Consider the following 13,774-nt stretch of genomic DNA (forward strand, 5'->3'; position numbering starts at 1 on the left):
ATCCAAAAGTGCCTCAGAAGAAGAGGCATGATGTCAGACCGTTCGATCCTCATTTGGCATGTGGCGAACTGCTGCCAATGGCGTGCATGGGTGCATGGCAGCATGGCGCATGCATGCATTGGTGGAGAAATGATTAGTGTATGCATGACTCTGTGCGGAGAAAATCCCACCATGTACATGTGAAGAATTTCTCATGAATGAATGAATGAATCAATATATATATATGTTCCTACTTTTGAACAAATGCCAACCCACGGTGGATTCAAGCACCGAAAATTAGTGATTTTCTGCAACAAATCTGCAGGTACAGAGTGTGAAACACTTCCAGTAAACTCAGACTGTCTCTGGCCATTAATGCCATTTAAACTGGGACTATGTGTTTTAGTTCACTGTGTTACCTTTTATATTCATTTTTATTCTGTTGGGACTTAAAACCTCATTAGAAAACATTAGAAAAGAGCATTTGGAGATATAACCAGAAGCATACTCGAGCTAAAACACTGTGAAATCCATTTATTTATTTATTTTTATTTACGAAGGAAAATACAAAATGAAACTTTCTGGTGCAAAATACAGTGAGACGTCTGGAAAACTTCTCCTACAGCTGTTACATTAAGGACGTGTGTGTGTGTGTGTGTGTGTGTGTGTGTGTGTGTGTGTGTGTGTGTGTGTGTGTGTGTGTGTGTGTGTGTGTGTGTGTGTGTGTGTGTGTGTGTGTGTGTGTGTGTGTGTGTGTGTGTGACTGCTCTCATTCAGTTACCATGACATCAGATCCACCGTTCAGACTCCACTGGATTGTGCTAAATGCCACGTATTGATCCTGGTGCTACATGAGCGTAGCCTTGGAGCGCCGACACAGCAGGGACAAATTCCCACCTCCTGGTCATTCCTCCTTTTGTCAACATTTTCTCTCCATTAGTACACGCTGCTAAAAGGCACGTATACATACAGCAGGAACTTGTGCAAACAGAAAGTATATGTGGATTTGTATGGCTATAGAACAATATTAAGTTTCTGTTTGTGTTTACTTCCACGGGAATCTTCATGACTAAACAAATGTGCAGTTCAATATTATGTAAAAATAAATGTTTTTAAATGCACTTTAACAGCATTGATATAAATTATTACTTATTACTGTTGATGTTATTATTGTTCTCATGTTTGTTATTGAATACTGTTGTTGTCTTATTGGGGTTGTTATGTATTTTTGTCAATGTAGCTGCGATAATTAACATTTAGCTTATATTAGTGTTTTACCACTGGTGTTAGTATGGGTAGTATCGTAACTGTAATTTTTGGTATTGATGTTGTTGGTGTTGTTTCGTAGTTGTTATTGCTGTTGTTGGTATTGTTGTGTCATTGTTGTTGTTAATGTTTCATTGCTGTTATTGCTGACATGTTTTTATTATTGTTATATCGTTAACTTTTTAGTTGTAACTATTATTATAATTTTTGTTACTGTATATTTTCATGTTGGTATTGGCATTGTGTTTGTTGTATCGTTGTTGTTGTTATTGCAACAACAACACCAACTGGCTCGGGTTGTAACTTCTGGCGTTTAGTTGTTTTAGACGTGACCTCTGAGTTGTTTTTATGAGCGTATTCATGCAGACGACACAAAGAGAACAGTAAAACCACTACACACGGCTCGTCCTTGCGTCTTCTCGTGTCGGTTTATGTGTTTGCTGCAGATCCATAGGAACTGGCAGTGTTGTTGTAGAATCACAGTGAGCGTCTCCCTGCATGTATAATTACAGGCAAAAGCCCTGTCGGAGGGAAAGACGGTGGGCACAGATGCAATTCTCACCTGACAAGCCTCCCACGTCCATTTTCTTCAGGTTTTTCGCCTCCAGGATGACCACGGTCAGCTTGCCGGCGGTGGGCACGTATCGCAGGGAGAAGCAGATATCGCCCAGCTTCTCTTGCTGTTGGGGTGAAGATGAAGACAATGAAGAGGTGAGAACAGCTTGAACAGCACCTACTCACTGCAGCTGTAAAAACTTCAGTTTCCAACACTGTCGGTGTGTTTATGTTTGAAGGGAAAGGACGGCTGCTGATGCTGGACGCTGCGAGCACCAGTGCATTTGCATGAAAACGCCAAATGTATTAGAGGTTAATGTACAGGACAGGGACACTGGGTCATAAAGCTGTTTACTGTAATTACAGTCTGCAGACTAAATGAGGATGCAGATCAGCATGGAGAGATAACTACTCCTCTGTAATTGCTTTAAGTGCAGATATTTGCATGCATAGTGCTTCCTGCTGCAGAATGTTCCCACAAAGATCTACACAGGCTTCGATAATTATTGTAAAACTGCAGAGTTTTGCACCAGCAGAGATGTTTTTAAGTGCTGGATATTACAGCGTACTCATGCATTAATTAGGTCAATGTCTTCAATAGACACCGGTTCTCCTAAGTGTTTTTTACTGTGCAAAACATATGGACGTCACGATATAATGGACAAGAAGGGTTGAAGTGATTCACATAGAAATCAGCATGCATTGTACATTTAAAACAGCCTTCAGATTTTTTGCTAATAACAACAACAACATGTCACCAGCTGCCTGCTGAAGGAAAATCAACATATTTGAACAAATACACTTTTCTTTATTTTGCTAACAGGGTCATTTGTACTGTTAATTTTCGATTTTGAGTAATATTGGCTAACATTCATGTTCAATATCTCAGCTCAGACGGTAAGCAGTCAACCAAGCATCAACCATAAAACACAATAATACACTTTACACAATAGCAGAACTTACAATAATCATGATTTCATTGCAAATAGGGTCACTGGCAGATTACCACTTAAAGGTTGCTCAAAATTATAATAATACACAATGCAATTACAAGTAAAAGACATAATCCCCCCCACTTTAATCGCCTGCAGATAATTTATTAACTTGTTTTCTTATTTATTATCATTTTCTCAATTTACAGATATTTAAGCTAAGCTAAGCTAACTTAATTGTACATTAAACTGTCATTGAAATGGCACATAAAACCAATATGAACACCCAAAGCAGGTTAAAATTCAAAGGTTTAGTAAAAACAGAATTGCGAACAACAAAATAATCCTTTTTGGTGGGAAAACAGGTAATGTGCCTCTTTAGCCCATTTTTTTGTGTTTTGGAAAGGTTCACAGATGCAGTAAGACATAACATGTCCATTCATGATGTAAACTGATATTTTTATTTTCTGAAACAAAAAGCCAAAACTGTTGCGTTTCCACTTTAAATGTGGTGTAAACGGGGCATGAGGTTGTCGAGTCCTGAAATAAGAGTTTTGTAACCTTAAAGCTTGAAGCCAAATATAACAGTGACTGTTAGAAATGCTAACAGAACAGTAACAGCGACAGTGTGAGAATAGAGCAATGTCGTGAGCTTTGTTTCATTCTACTCTCATGATGTACATGATAGAGAACTACACAGCAGGAGGCGGCCATGTTTGTTTGTTTTTGTCATGTGCACACTGTAAAATGGGAAATGGGACCTTCCCAACTGGTAATTATCCCAGTTCTCAGCTGCATGAAAGTCACATGGTACCAAACAGAAGGAATGACCTGACTATGTCATTTGTCCAAACTGAGAAAAATTTGCTTTAAATTGCAATTTGTCTTATGATTGCTACTTTACTGTTGACTTGTAAATTAGGATAAATGGAAAAAAAAGAGAAAAATTGATAAAGGTTAAATAGTTGTTGTTAATGCACTCCACGTCTGAGTCGTGGCTTCAACTGCAGAAGGACTCTGATGTTCTCAGTCCTCCAACACTCGTCACTGTGCTGGAAAAGCGTCGCAATCACTTCAGCGGCTCGCGCAAATCACCATCACAACATGGCCTCATTATCATGCGCTGAAGAGGGAGCCGTTTATATTCTCCCCACGTCCCGTATCAACACACATAAGCAGCGCAGTCAATAACTGGCAGGTCACACCTGCTGTCAGTGTGGCCACTCGGAGACGAGGTAATAAATCAAAGGCAAACCGGGCCGGAGTATTGACCTTCCATCAGCCATCTTTCATCAAGTCCCAATCAGGGTCTGTTTCCTCCTGCTGGAGACGGCCGCTTCTGCTTTCACCCTGTAATGAACTCCTGCACGTTTCCATTTGTCATTACACTGTTTTGACCTGTACGCGCTACAAAAGAAAATCAAAAGGAAAGAGCGACAGTTAATTGGGCCTGTCAGGAGCTTTGATACTTCCTCTGAACTGTAGCGTTGGTCTGAAAGGGTATTTGTGAGGAAACGTTTCCATTTTGTATTCACACCCTCAGCAGGGAAGGGAGGTCATTAGGATCGAAAGAAACTACAAAAAGCACAAATCGTTTGAAAAAGAGTCCCCCGATCTCAGCAAGGCAACCGAAACTAATAATAGCTAACCTTAGAAAATGACAAGAATAATATCTATCTATCTATCTATCTATCTATCTGTCTGTCTGTCTGTCTGTCTGTCTGTCTGTCTGTCTGTCTGTCTGTCTGTCTGTCTGTCTGTCTATCTATCTATCTATCTATCTATCTATCTATCTATCTATCTATCTATCCATCCATCCATCCATCCATCCATCCATCCATCCATCCACCCACCCACCCACCCACCCACCCACCCACCCACCCATCCATCCATCCATCCATCTATCTATCTATCTCTCTATCTATCTATCCATCCACTCAGCTTTCAGATGGTTTTAAAGAGATGTGCTAGTATTACCTTCTTTAAAAAAAAAAAAAAAAAAGTCCAAAAGAAAACATGCCAGTAAAATAAACTACTGTTGTCATTAATTTTCAACCAGTTCTAAAAATAGTGTGGTTGTAACTCAAATATATGCAGATTTTACGCTCCAACCATCGGCTTCACGATGAAGATTTATTCAAAAAAGTTTGCGGGGAGAAGACATGCTGGGGAAGAACTACTCTTTGTACTGTTCTGAATTTGTATATGCCTCTTTGTGTGTTGTTATTCATATCTTCTTCTAATGTTATTTATCATCTGCTCCGGTTTTCCAATCAAAAATAGGTTAAACTTCTTTATCGTCTCTATTTTAAGAAGGTTTTTCCTTTATACATGTTTCATGTACAATCTTATCTGCTTTGTTTTAATGTGATCCTGATCTTTATATTTTTATTGCATTGTTGTATGCTTTAACTTGTATCTGAATTATAACAAACCTGGATTACTTTAATTCACTGTGCAGAGTGCCAACTGCAGTGTCAATGTATTCCATACAGTGAGGGCTGCGCACTGGAGGAGTGGTTAGTGTTAGAGAAACCAGTGGCGTTTGAATGCTTTCATTCTGAATGATTGTTTCTTTGAGGACAATGGACTCCTATACCACCATCCACAATCATACACGTTAGCTCTTTGCTGGATGGGAGTGGCCCCAACTCCATCCTCTACCTCCATTTAGACACAACGTGTACAAAAGGATGTATGATAGATGAAGCCTTTTGAGGTTCACCAATTTTCCAGGAAGTGTTGCAGCTGTGCAGCCAGACGTTGAGGAAGTACAACGCTGCCCTTTAATTCAAGCAACACCACCAGCCAATCCGCGCCGTTATAATTAACCTTTAAATCAACTCGCCGTAATGCTAAAAATAAGGTGGGCAACACGTGCTATATGCCATGACATTTACCATGAAAATTGAATCTCCTGAACTGGAGCTTGGAAAGTCACACTTCTATTAATTGAAGGGGAAGTGTGGACATATGATTAAGTGACATTTCCAGGAGAGATGGATTACATCGGCCACAGCGCCACATTTAGTTGTTTTTTTTTAGCAGAAGTGGACGGGGGAACGCAGCAGAAGTGACGACTGAAACAACACTTATCATTGTATTTACATCATTACATCTGTGCGATTCTCACCTCCTCCTTCTCAGCGCTCTGCAGGTCCCTCCACTCCTCCGTTATGTGGCTGAAGTCCACCTTGTTCATGGGCACCTTGATGTCGCCGATGGCGTCGTGCTTGGAGAAGCGGTCGAAGTCGTACACCGTCATCACCAGCGTCTTTCCACCGAGCTCCACGTACGGGACCTGGTGAGGAAAGAGACGACAACGTGTACCTGCTAATTGACATGACCAACTTTACGCTAGTTTTTCACCCACTGAACGTCTCTGTGTGAGAAACAGGTCAGGTGAGGCTCCCTGATAGGAGGCTTCATTACAACATTATCTAAAGACCACAAGGGCCCTCGACTCAACTCTCACTCTTTGGTTTTTGATCAGAAGTTTCTAGATTTGTTTGGGCTGATCATTTCTGTTAGTGAAAACGACAACCCCATTTTCTTGTTATAAGATAATACTGTGTTTTTGCTTCGAGTTTGTATGTTAAATACTGATGAGTACTGTATTTCCCAAGACAAGAATGTCGAAAAATGGGTGAATAAGTTGCATGCTGCCTCTTTCGGAGTTGATCATTGCCCTCCAGTAGCTGCTGTTTCAGATCATTTTTGTGAATTTGTTGCTCAGCTCTGGCCGTCAGGCTTTTAGATGATAATAAGCCCTGGAAGTTTCACTGTAGCAGGATTCTGTTGTCATACAGTGACATCAAGTGGTCCCACATGGTATTACTTTTTAATAATATAACCCACATGTTTGGCCAAACTACTGAAAGAAGTGGGATTTATATGATGAGAAATATGGTAAAATGCTGTATGAATTCCCCAAGCTGTTGTAAATCAATTACTGTATTTCCCAGACTATAAGTCACATCTGTCATAAAATGCGTTATGAAAAGGAAAACGATGTATGTCGGTTGTTTTCTGCCTCGTTGATAATTCAGGTCCAACAGCTGGTTTTCCAGAACCTTCTGTGATTGTGTTCCTCAGCTTTGAGCCCACGACTTGTCTTCTTTGTTTTCTTCGTCACGGTAACAGGCCCTCGCAAGTTTCTCGCACACTCTGAAAATGTTGCTGCTGCTCTCTTTGTGTTTTATGAGCTACATTTGATCACGTTTACTTCAATTCTGCACAATATGCTATTTAATACTGTAGTAGTGGAGGTTTTTTTCTGTGGCACAGTAGCAGCTTTCTGTTGTCATATGCTGACACCTTGTGGCCACAGATGGTATTTAAAAGTATATTTAGATGTGTCGCTTCCGAATATAAATGGAATGATCAGACAAACTTGAAAAAAAGTGTGACTTGTAGTTCAGAATAAAATGGTACAGCTTAAATTCTGTGTATAGTAAATAAAACCAATTTTCCCACTCTTTCATAATTTATTCCAAGTTCAATATCGAACAGTATGCCCCTGTAGGAAATCGAAGGATATTAACCCCACAAGCTCAATCGTGCAAATTGACCAACTGTTTTGACATTTGTTTGGTGTTTCGATGACAAATGTAGACTATATAAACTTTAAACATTTACGGGGCAAACCCACTAAGTAAACTCACATCAACAGCTATAATATAGTCAAAACTCTCAATGAAACTATAAATCTGCCTCATATTTAGAAATAAATCTCAAAAACTGCACATTGCAGTCACTACTTGAACAATATAATACCAGTATGTGGGTTTACTCATGCTAGTTCCATCATAATATTTCTTTGGGTCACAGTTTTGAATGAAGTCTGATGTTTCTGTGTGTTTTTTCCTAAATCATTCAAGCCTATCGTACTCCTTCTATGACAGACGCATCAATTTCGAGACGTTAGTAAATTGATGTCGCTTGTTTGGGAGTGAAGAAGCGATAAAATGCTCCAGTTCGTCCTTGGCGTTATCCCTCAAAGGCATCTCGGTCCTGTTTGAAGGCGTCACCGCTGCCGTCCTGTTTGATCCATGGTGCATCACAGATTCCAAATAACGTAAAAACAAAATACCTCCCCAAATAAATCTGGCATTAAGTTGCATATCACATCACATTAAGCTTAAACTCACAGCAACACCTGAGTTCTCCACTGCGGGGTGAAAAACAAAACTTTATGAGTGTACAGCGGGCATCTGCCTGTGTGTGTGTGTGTGTGAGTGTGTGTGTGTGAGAGAGAGATATTCTGTCAGGAGCTTGTTAATGTGCCAGCTGCTAGCTGTCTCCACACCTTCCCAGCATTCAAAGCTGCATGCAAATCAGATTGTCAGCACAAGCGAGAACCAAAGGAAAGCTGCTTGTCGGCACCTTGAAGGTGAACTGCTCATTGAAGACCGGGTTGAGGGTCTTCCTGTGGACTTTGGTCTCAAACTTTTTCTTCTTGTCCGGCAGCAGGTAGACCTTCACGTACGGGTCGGAGGTGCCGCCCATGTCCATCGCAGGCAGCTCCGCGGCCTGGATGATCCCCACCATGAGCTGAGGAGGGAGGGAAGAACAATGAGAGAAGGTGTAGTCACAGGTTCATGGTAACTTCTACTGTCATCCCACAAACATCCTCAAGAAATCCTCTTCAACTGTTCCTCAACCCCTTGTTCTGATACCTCGAGAATAATTGGATATTTGTAAGCAACCGCTCCCTCGTAAAGGCGTCTACTAGACAACTCGGTGTCATTTGTCTCTCCAATATTGGAAGGTTGCATGTCGGCTGAACATGGCGGCGGCTGAAAGGGTTTGTAAAGGTCAATGTGTGTCAGAGCCGGAAAGGGGACGGTTTTTCTTCACATGAGGCTGATAATTGATAACCACGGAGGGGGCGCCGGGGAGGCTGATTGACCTGCCAGTCAGAACATCCAGTCAAAGGCCTCTCAGGAGGTCCAGCTAGTCAGTCAATCAACTTCCTATCAGCCAGCCATCAAGCAGCAATCTGGAGGCCGACCAGGGCACTCAGCCATGGAGCGCCACAGCTGTCAGGAGCTGCGTCCCTTTTACCGAGCGGCGCTGCCGAGGACAAACACGAAGGAAACAACACCCACTGGTTAGTAATTAACCAAGAGGAAGGAAAAAGACCCATTTACAAGAAGGCGCAGTAAAATCTCTCAATGCAGTCCTATTATAAAAACCGAGGTCTTATTTTTTATTTTCCTGAGGGCGATTAGCGCTAGATAAATATTAGAAGGAGAAAGGTCGTTTTGAATTTTACTTATTTTATATGTTTTTGTTGAGTTGAACAGAAAGATTCAAGCCTCTCGTCTCAAGTAGCGTCCTTTCTGCTGAATCAACCACCACAGGGGGGGCAAAATGCAAAATACGTATATTCTGTTCAGGTAGGCTTTTGACAACCCACTTTTTTGTTTTTTTTTACACGTCTTGACTGTGTTTCTGTCGTCAGCAGCATCATCTGGTGGTGGAGGAACACGTCATCCACCACCACTTTCTGATGAAGATGGAGGAACACAGTTGAAAAGGTATGTTGAAAAAAACCTACTTACCTGAACAGAAGAAAGAAGAACTCAAGGCCCAATGAACCTAACTGAACTGTATCCTGATCTCATAGTAATAAAAAAAAACATTTCAGCACCAGACTGGACCGAACACATGATATTATTGTAAAATTGTGATATTTACTCAAGTAACTCTGAACTCACAGCAGTTTTGCATCCGCTGGAGTTCAACGGCATTTGATGACACAATTCTTCTTTAAAATGAGGTTTAAAAGGAATGCTGCACAATGTTTGGTGAAAATGCGACATGTTGTCCAATAATGATGACGTGATTTGAAATAAATACAACAACTTAAATATGCCATGTGAACATCTTTTGTAAACATTTGAGTTAGGGTTAGGTTTTTCTTTATATGTCGGGGATTGACATTAAGTCTTTTGTACATTTTGCATGTTGATATCAAATTAATGACACATTTGCAATATATGGTGCAATGCTAGTTAATATCAAATCTTTCATAAATTACACCGAATAGATGAATTATTTGTCAATCAGTTCAACCGTGTGTCAATGAGAAAAAAAGTTTTGTGCTTAAATTTCTGTACATTCCAAAAAAAGTTTCCTCAACATTCATCTATGTAAAGTACAACGCAAATGATTAAGTGTTTAGTCTGCATTTATAGCGAAAATAAAACTGTGGTCAATTTAAACGCTCAGTTCTGTTACAAATAATAAATACTATTGGCATGTTTTGCTTGGCTACACAAACTGCCACATTACTCAACTAAATGAGATTATCTATACAGGATGTTGGTGATATGACAGTAGATTTAAGTCACAACCGAATGATGAGAACAGCAGAAATGCACAACACAAACACACTCGCACACACACACACACACACACACGCTCATCACACTCATTAATAAACACCACACATTACAAACACATGAATTATGGATTGTTTTTGATGAATTAACTGCTTAATAGGTTATGCACAACATTTTCATTGCATTACTGGAAACAACGTTGGATTGCCGTGGAATGAATGTAATTTCCCCGCTCTACACCTGCAGCTTATCGCGGTCGCTCACTGTGACACGGCTACATCGCGCACCAGACATGTATAAGACGTGCAATTATTCTAGCTGTCATTTATCTGAACCTAAATGGGGCCGTGTTGTGCGCCAAGGTGCCATGAAGCAGCACTTGGATTCTAACTGTGGCAATTTCTGGTTGTGTGCTGTCCCACTGATTTCCGGCCATCTATAAGCGCAGCCAGTGGGAGACGCGGTGCGTCAAGCCATCTTTAGATGGAGAGGCGCTGATGTTAGGGGAGGGATCGTGGGGGCCGAACGTGGCTGGAAATGTTGATATGCAGTTTGTGGCTTCAGGTAATTGTGTCTTGTCTGACTGTGAGTGACACTACGGGCGCAAAACTGAAGTGGAGTTTAGCCACAGGACATTGAGTGAAAAATAGTCACATACAGATTCTAGTATCTGATTTATTTTGATGCTTGAATCTATCTCATTTTGCAATAAGTCACTTTCACGTATGCCCACTCATCCAGCTATGCTCATTGCACATTAGTACACGCAGAGTCACAGGTAGTCATGATAAAATCACAACTAAGAATTGATTTTGATGTGCAACTTAAGAGTTCATGCCAGAAAATTCAATGTTCATGCTGATGATTCACTATTTTACAGCAGATAAGCAAAGGCGAAAATACAGGATTTATACTTGCATAGAAGTGTAGTACACATAGCCCACTGGATCCTGACCAGTCCTGTCCTCCGTGCTGGGTTTCATTTCAATGTGATTAGAGGATTTAGCTTTGCTCCATATTTAAATGCACACTGTGCTGTTAAGGAGGATACCTGGAGGTCCTGCTGCCATCTGGTGCTGCAGGTGTGTTATTAATATGTATAGTTAAATAATAACAGCTTCTCACTGCCACAGATAAAGTGCTCAACGGCAGAGAACATGCCGTAAACTGAGCATTAGCATCAAGCTCTGCAGCAGTTTGAGCCATAACAGCCCCTCTGTGATTTCAGACCTCACAAACCGGCCCATGACTGAGTCACGAGTCTACGTTTGTTGAATAGCAACACACAACACAGTTCTGACGTTCCGCCCAAGTCGTGAAGCCATCAGAGTTGGAAAATGTGCCAAACTCACACAAATCCTCCAGCTTGACAATTCTTTTCTAATTCTTTTACATGAAGTTTGTGGAGAAAATGTTAAATTACATCTTAATATATCCCACTCATTAATACAGTATGATAAAGAGACGACTGTGTCACTCACTGTGTCTCTCAACAAAAATGTATCCAACTCTTATGTTTAGAGGCTGGAAGTCTTTGATTTGTTGTTGTACAACTATGATTAAATCAGTATTGTTCTTGTTAGATCAGAGATTTGACAGCCGGTCTGACTCTTTCTTCAGTGCATCAGCACAAAGTGTCCCGGAGAGACTGAGAAGTGTAACACCTCAATAATTGGCACCCACTCTGGCCGACTTTTTTACCTGAGGTCGAGCACCTAATTGGAAGTGTCAACCAGCTTCCTCCCGCCGACAGTCTCTTTCTGTCTCCTTTTTGTTGCACGGGTTTTAATTATCACCTGATTGAAAACACCTGTCAAAACCAACACATGGGAAAAAAAAAAACAACAACAAAAAAAACTAGCTGTGTTTGCACATCTGTGTGTGTTGTTCTGTTTAACTCGGGCCGTCACACAGAGGAGGGCTGCAGGTATTAACCCGGCTTTGTTTGTGTGGCACGAGCCGATGTTGACCTCTATAACAGTTACACCACTGAGGGGTTTGTCCTCATGAGTCATGCTTTGACTGTTATTTTGGAAATCCAGAAATGAATAATAAAAGCAATGCGTATGCTTTGAAATTCATCCCGTCTTTAATAATGAGAAGAAAATTCACATATTCTGACTGGCCACAATGCCTGCTCTTGACCTGTGAGAGGAGCCATGAATATGGTAATGGTGTTGAAAGTAAGAATGACATTATAATTCCCATCCTGCTGCGCTGAGAGGGCTCTTTGTGCTTCATTTGCTGTGTGTTTGCCTGATGTGGCCGCCACGCCACTCCCCGAACGATTTGGATCCTTTACAAAACCTTTTCGTCTCATTAGTGCGTAAGCTTGGTGTCATCAACACCAAGGCCCCGCGGCCATTTGTGGTGGTTAACAGACAGAAACAGAGCTGGGACTTCATGTCACCAGGGTCTGACGTTAAGCTGAGTGTTTTCCCACTTAGACCGACTTCCTTGTTTTACTCTTCAATATGCTACAGTATTTTCTTATTTCTCCTCCGTTCAGTAAATGTTCGATGTCATTATTTCATATAAATCAGCTTTGAAGTGGACTTTTTGTGAAATTTATAGGAGGGATTAGAGTAGGTAGCACTTTTTTATGATTTTAGAGGCATTCAGAGCTCATAAACATGACAAAATGAAATGATTCATGATGTATTAATCTCGTACCCCATTTATTTTCATTTCAGAAAAATTTGGCATTTACATGGCAGTGTTCTGAAAAGCATGTCCATTTCCATGGCAATGACAAAAAAAACTAAGAGAATAATGTAGTTTGTATGACAGGCCATGAGTTGCCGCTGTTTGTTGTTATTGTAATAAATCCACACACGCATGAACTGCCAGTCACGTCACTATGGAGGCTGCAATGTTTTTTCATTGTCACAGATGTGCAGCTATTTCCCGCAGCCATAGTGTGCATGTGCAGCAGCAATATTCTGCCATCAACAAGGCGACAGAGCGTTTTACATTTTTTGTTACATTTTCAGTGGCTCCCACCATCATTGTTATGTAAACTCAGTGCTAAAATGCAACATAACTGTTCCGTTTTGACTTGTAAATGGGGCCTGAGAGGCAATTTGAGGTTGTAATGCTGATCAACAGACGAAAGAAGAAGGAAAGTTGTTCAGAAGTTTATTTCCAGACTGGCAGCTTGGCCAACTATTGACCAAGTCCAATTATGTGTTTTGTTTTGTTTTTTGGTTGTTTTATTCAGGAAGAAGAGGGATCAAGAAGCTCCACTACTTAACAACATGGCCCCTACAAAACAGTCAGAAAACGAGGTCAAATGGAAGAAAATAGTGCTTGATAATTAGATCCCCCATCTAAGTGAGTTTATGAAAAAAAGTGTTTTACCTTCACCTTCTTTTTCAATCTTCACACAGCAACTCGTGCGACTTCTCACTTGAGTGCAACACCACGAAAGCTCTGAAGGAGAGATGCAGCAAAAGTGCGAGCCGTCGCTGCTATTTGAAGCACTCGGCTCTTTGTGTGTGACAGGAGGTGTATCCGCGACCTGTAGCACTGAAGAGATCGAGCAGTTCATATAACGGGGATTTGGATTTTGCTCTGAAAGTGACTGAGAGGGACTTTGGACGGGTCGTTCTCGCTGAAGTTCAGACTCGATTCATTGATCAATAGAACTTTAGTGCTTGAAAAAGTCAGTAAATGTGCCCATCTCAGGCTTCT

At 40.9% G+C, this 13,774-nt stretch overlaps 1 protein-coding gene across 1 annotated transcript in view; it reads right to left on the reverse strand.

Moving 5' to 3' along the window:
* syt1a (synaptotagmin Ia) overlaps window positions 1–13,774 on the reverse strand; it is a gene marked incomplete at both ends in the record, with an annotated part of 44,010 nt that overhangs the window by 11,592 nt on the left and 18,644 nt on the right. Inside the window, 3 exons of the mRNA XM_080517958.1 lie at window positions 1,808–1,925; window positions 5,866–6,033; window positions 8,118–8,285. Of these exons, the coding sequence (XP_080374084.1) occupies window positions 1,808–1,925; window positions 5,866–6,033; window positions 8,118–8,285 (454 nt within the window). The remainder of the gene's footprint in view (window positions 1–1,807; window positions 1,926–5,865; window positions 6,034–8,117; window positions 8,286–13,774) is intronic.

Source organism: Blennius ocellaris, assembly GCF_963422515.1.
Source record: "Blennius ocellaris genome assembly, chromosome: 22".
In the NCBI taxonomy this organism is placed as follows: domain Eukaryota; kingdom Metazoa; phylum Chordata; class Actinopteri; order Blenniiformes; family Blenniidae; genus Blennius; species Blennius ocellaris.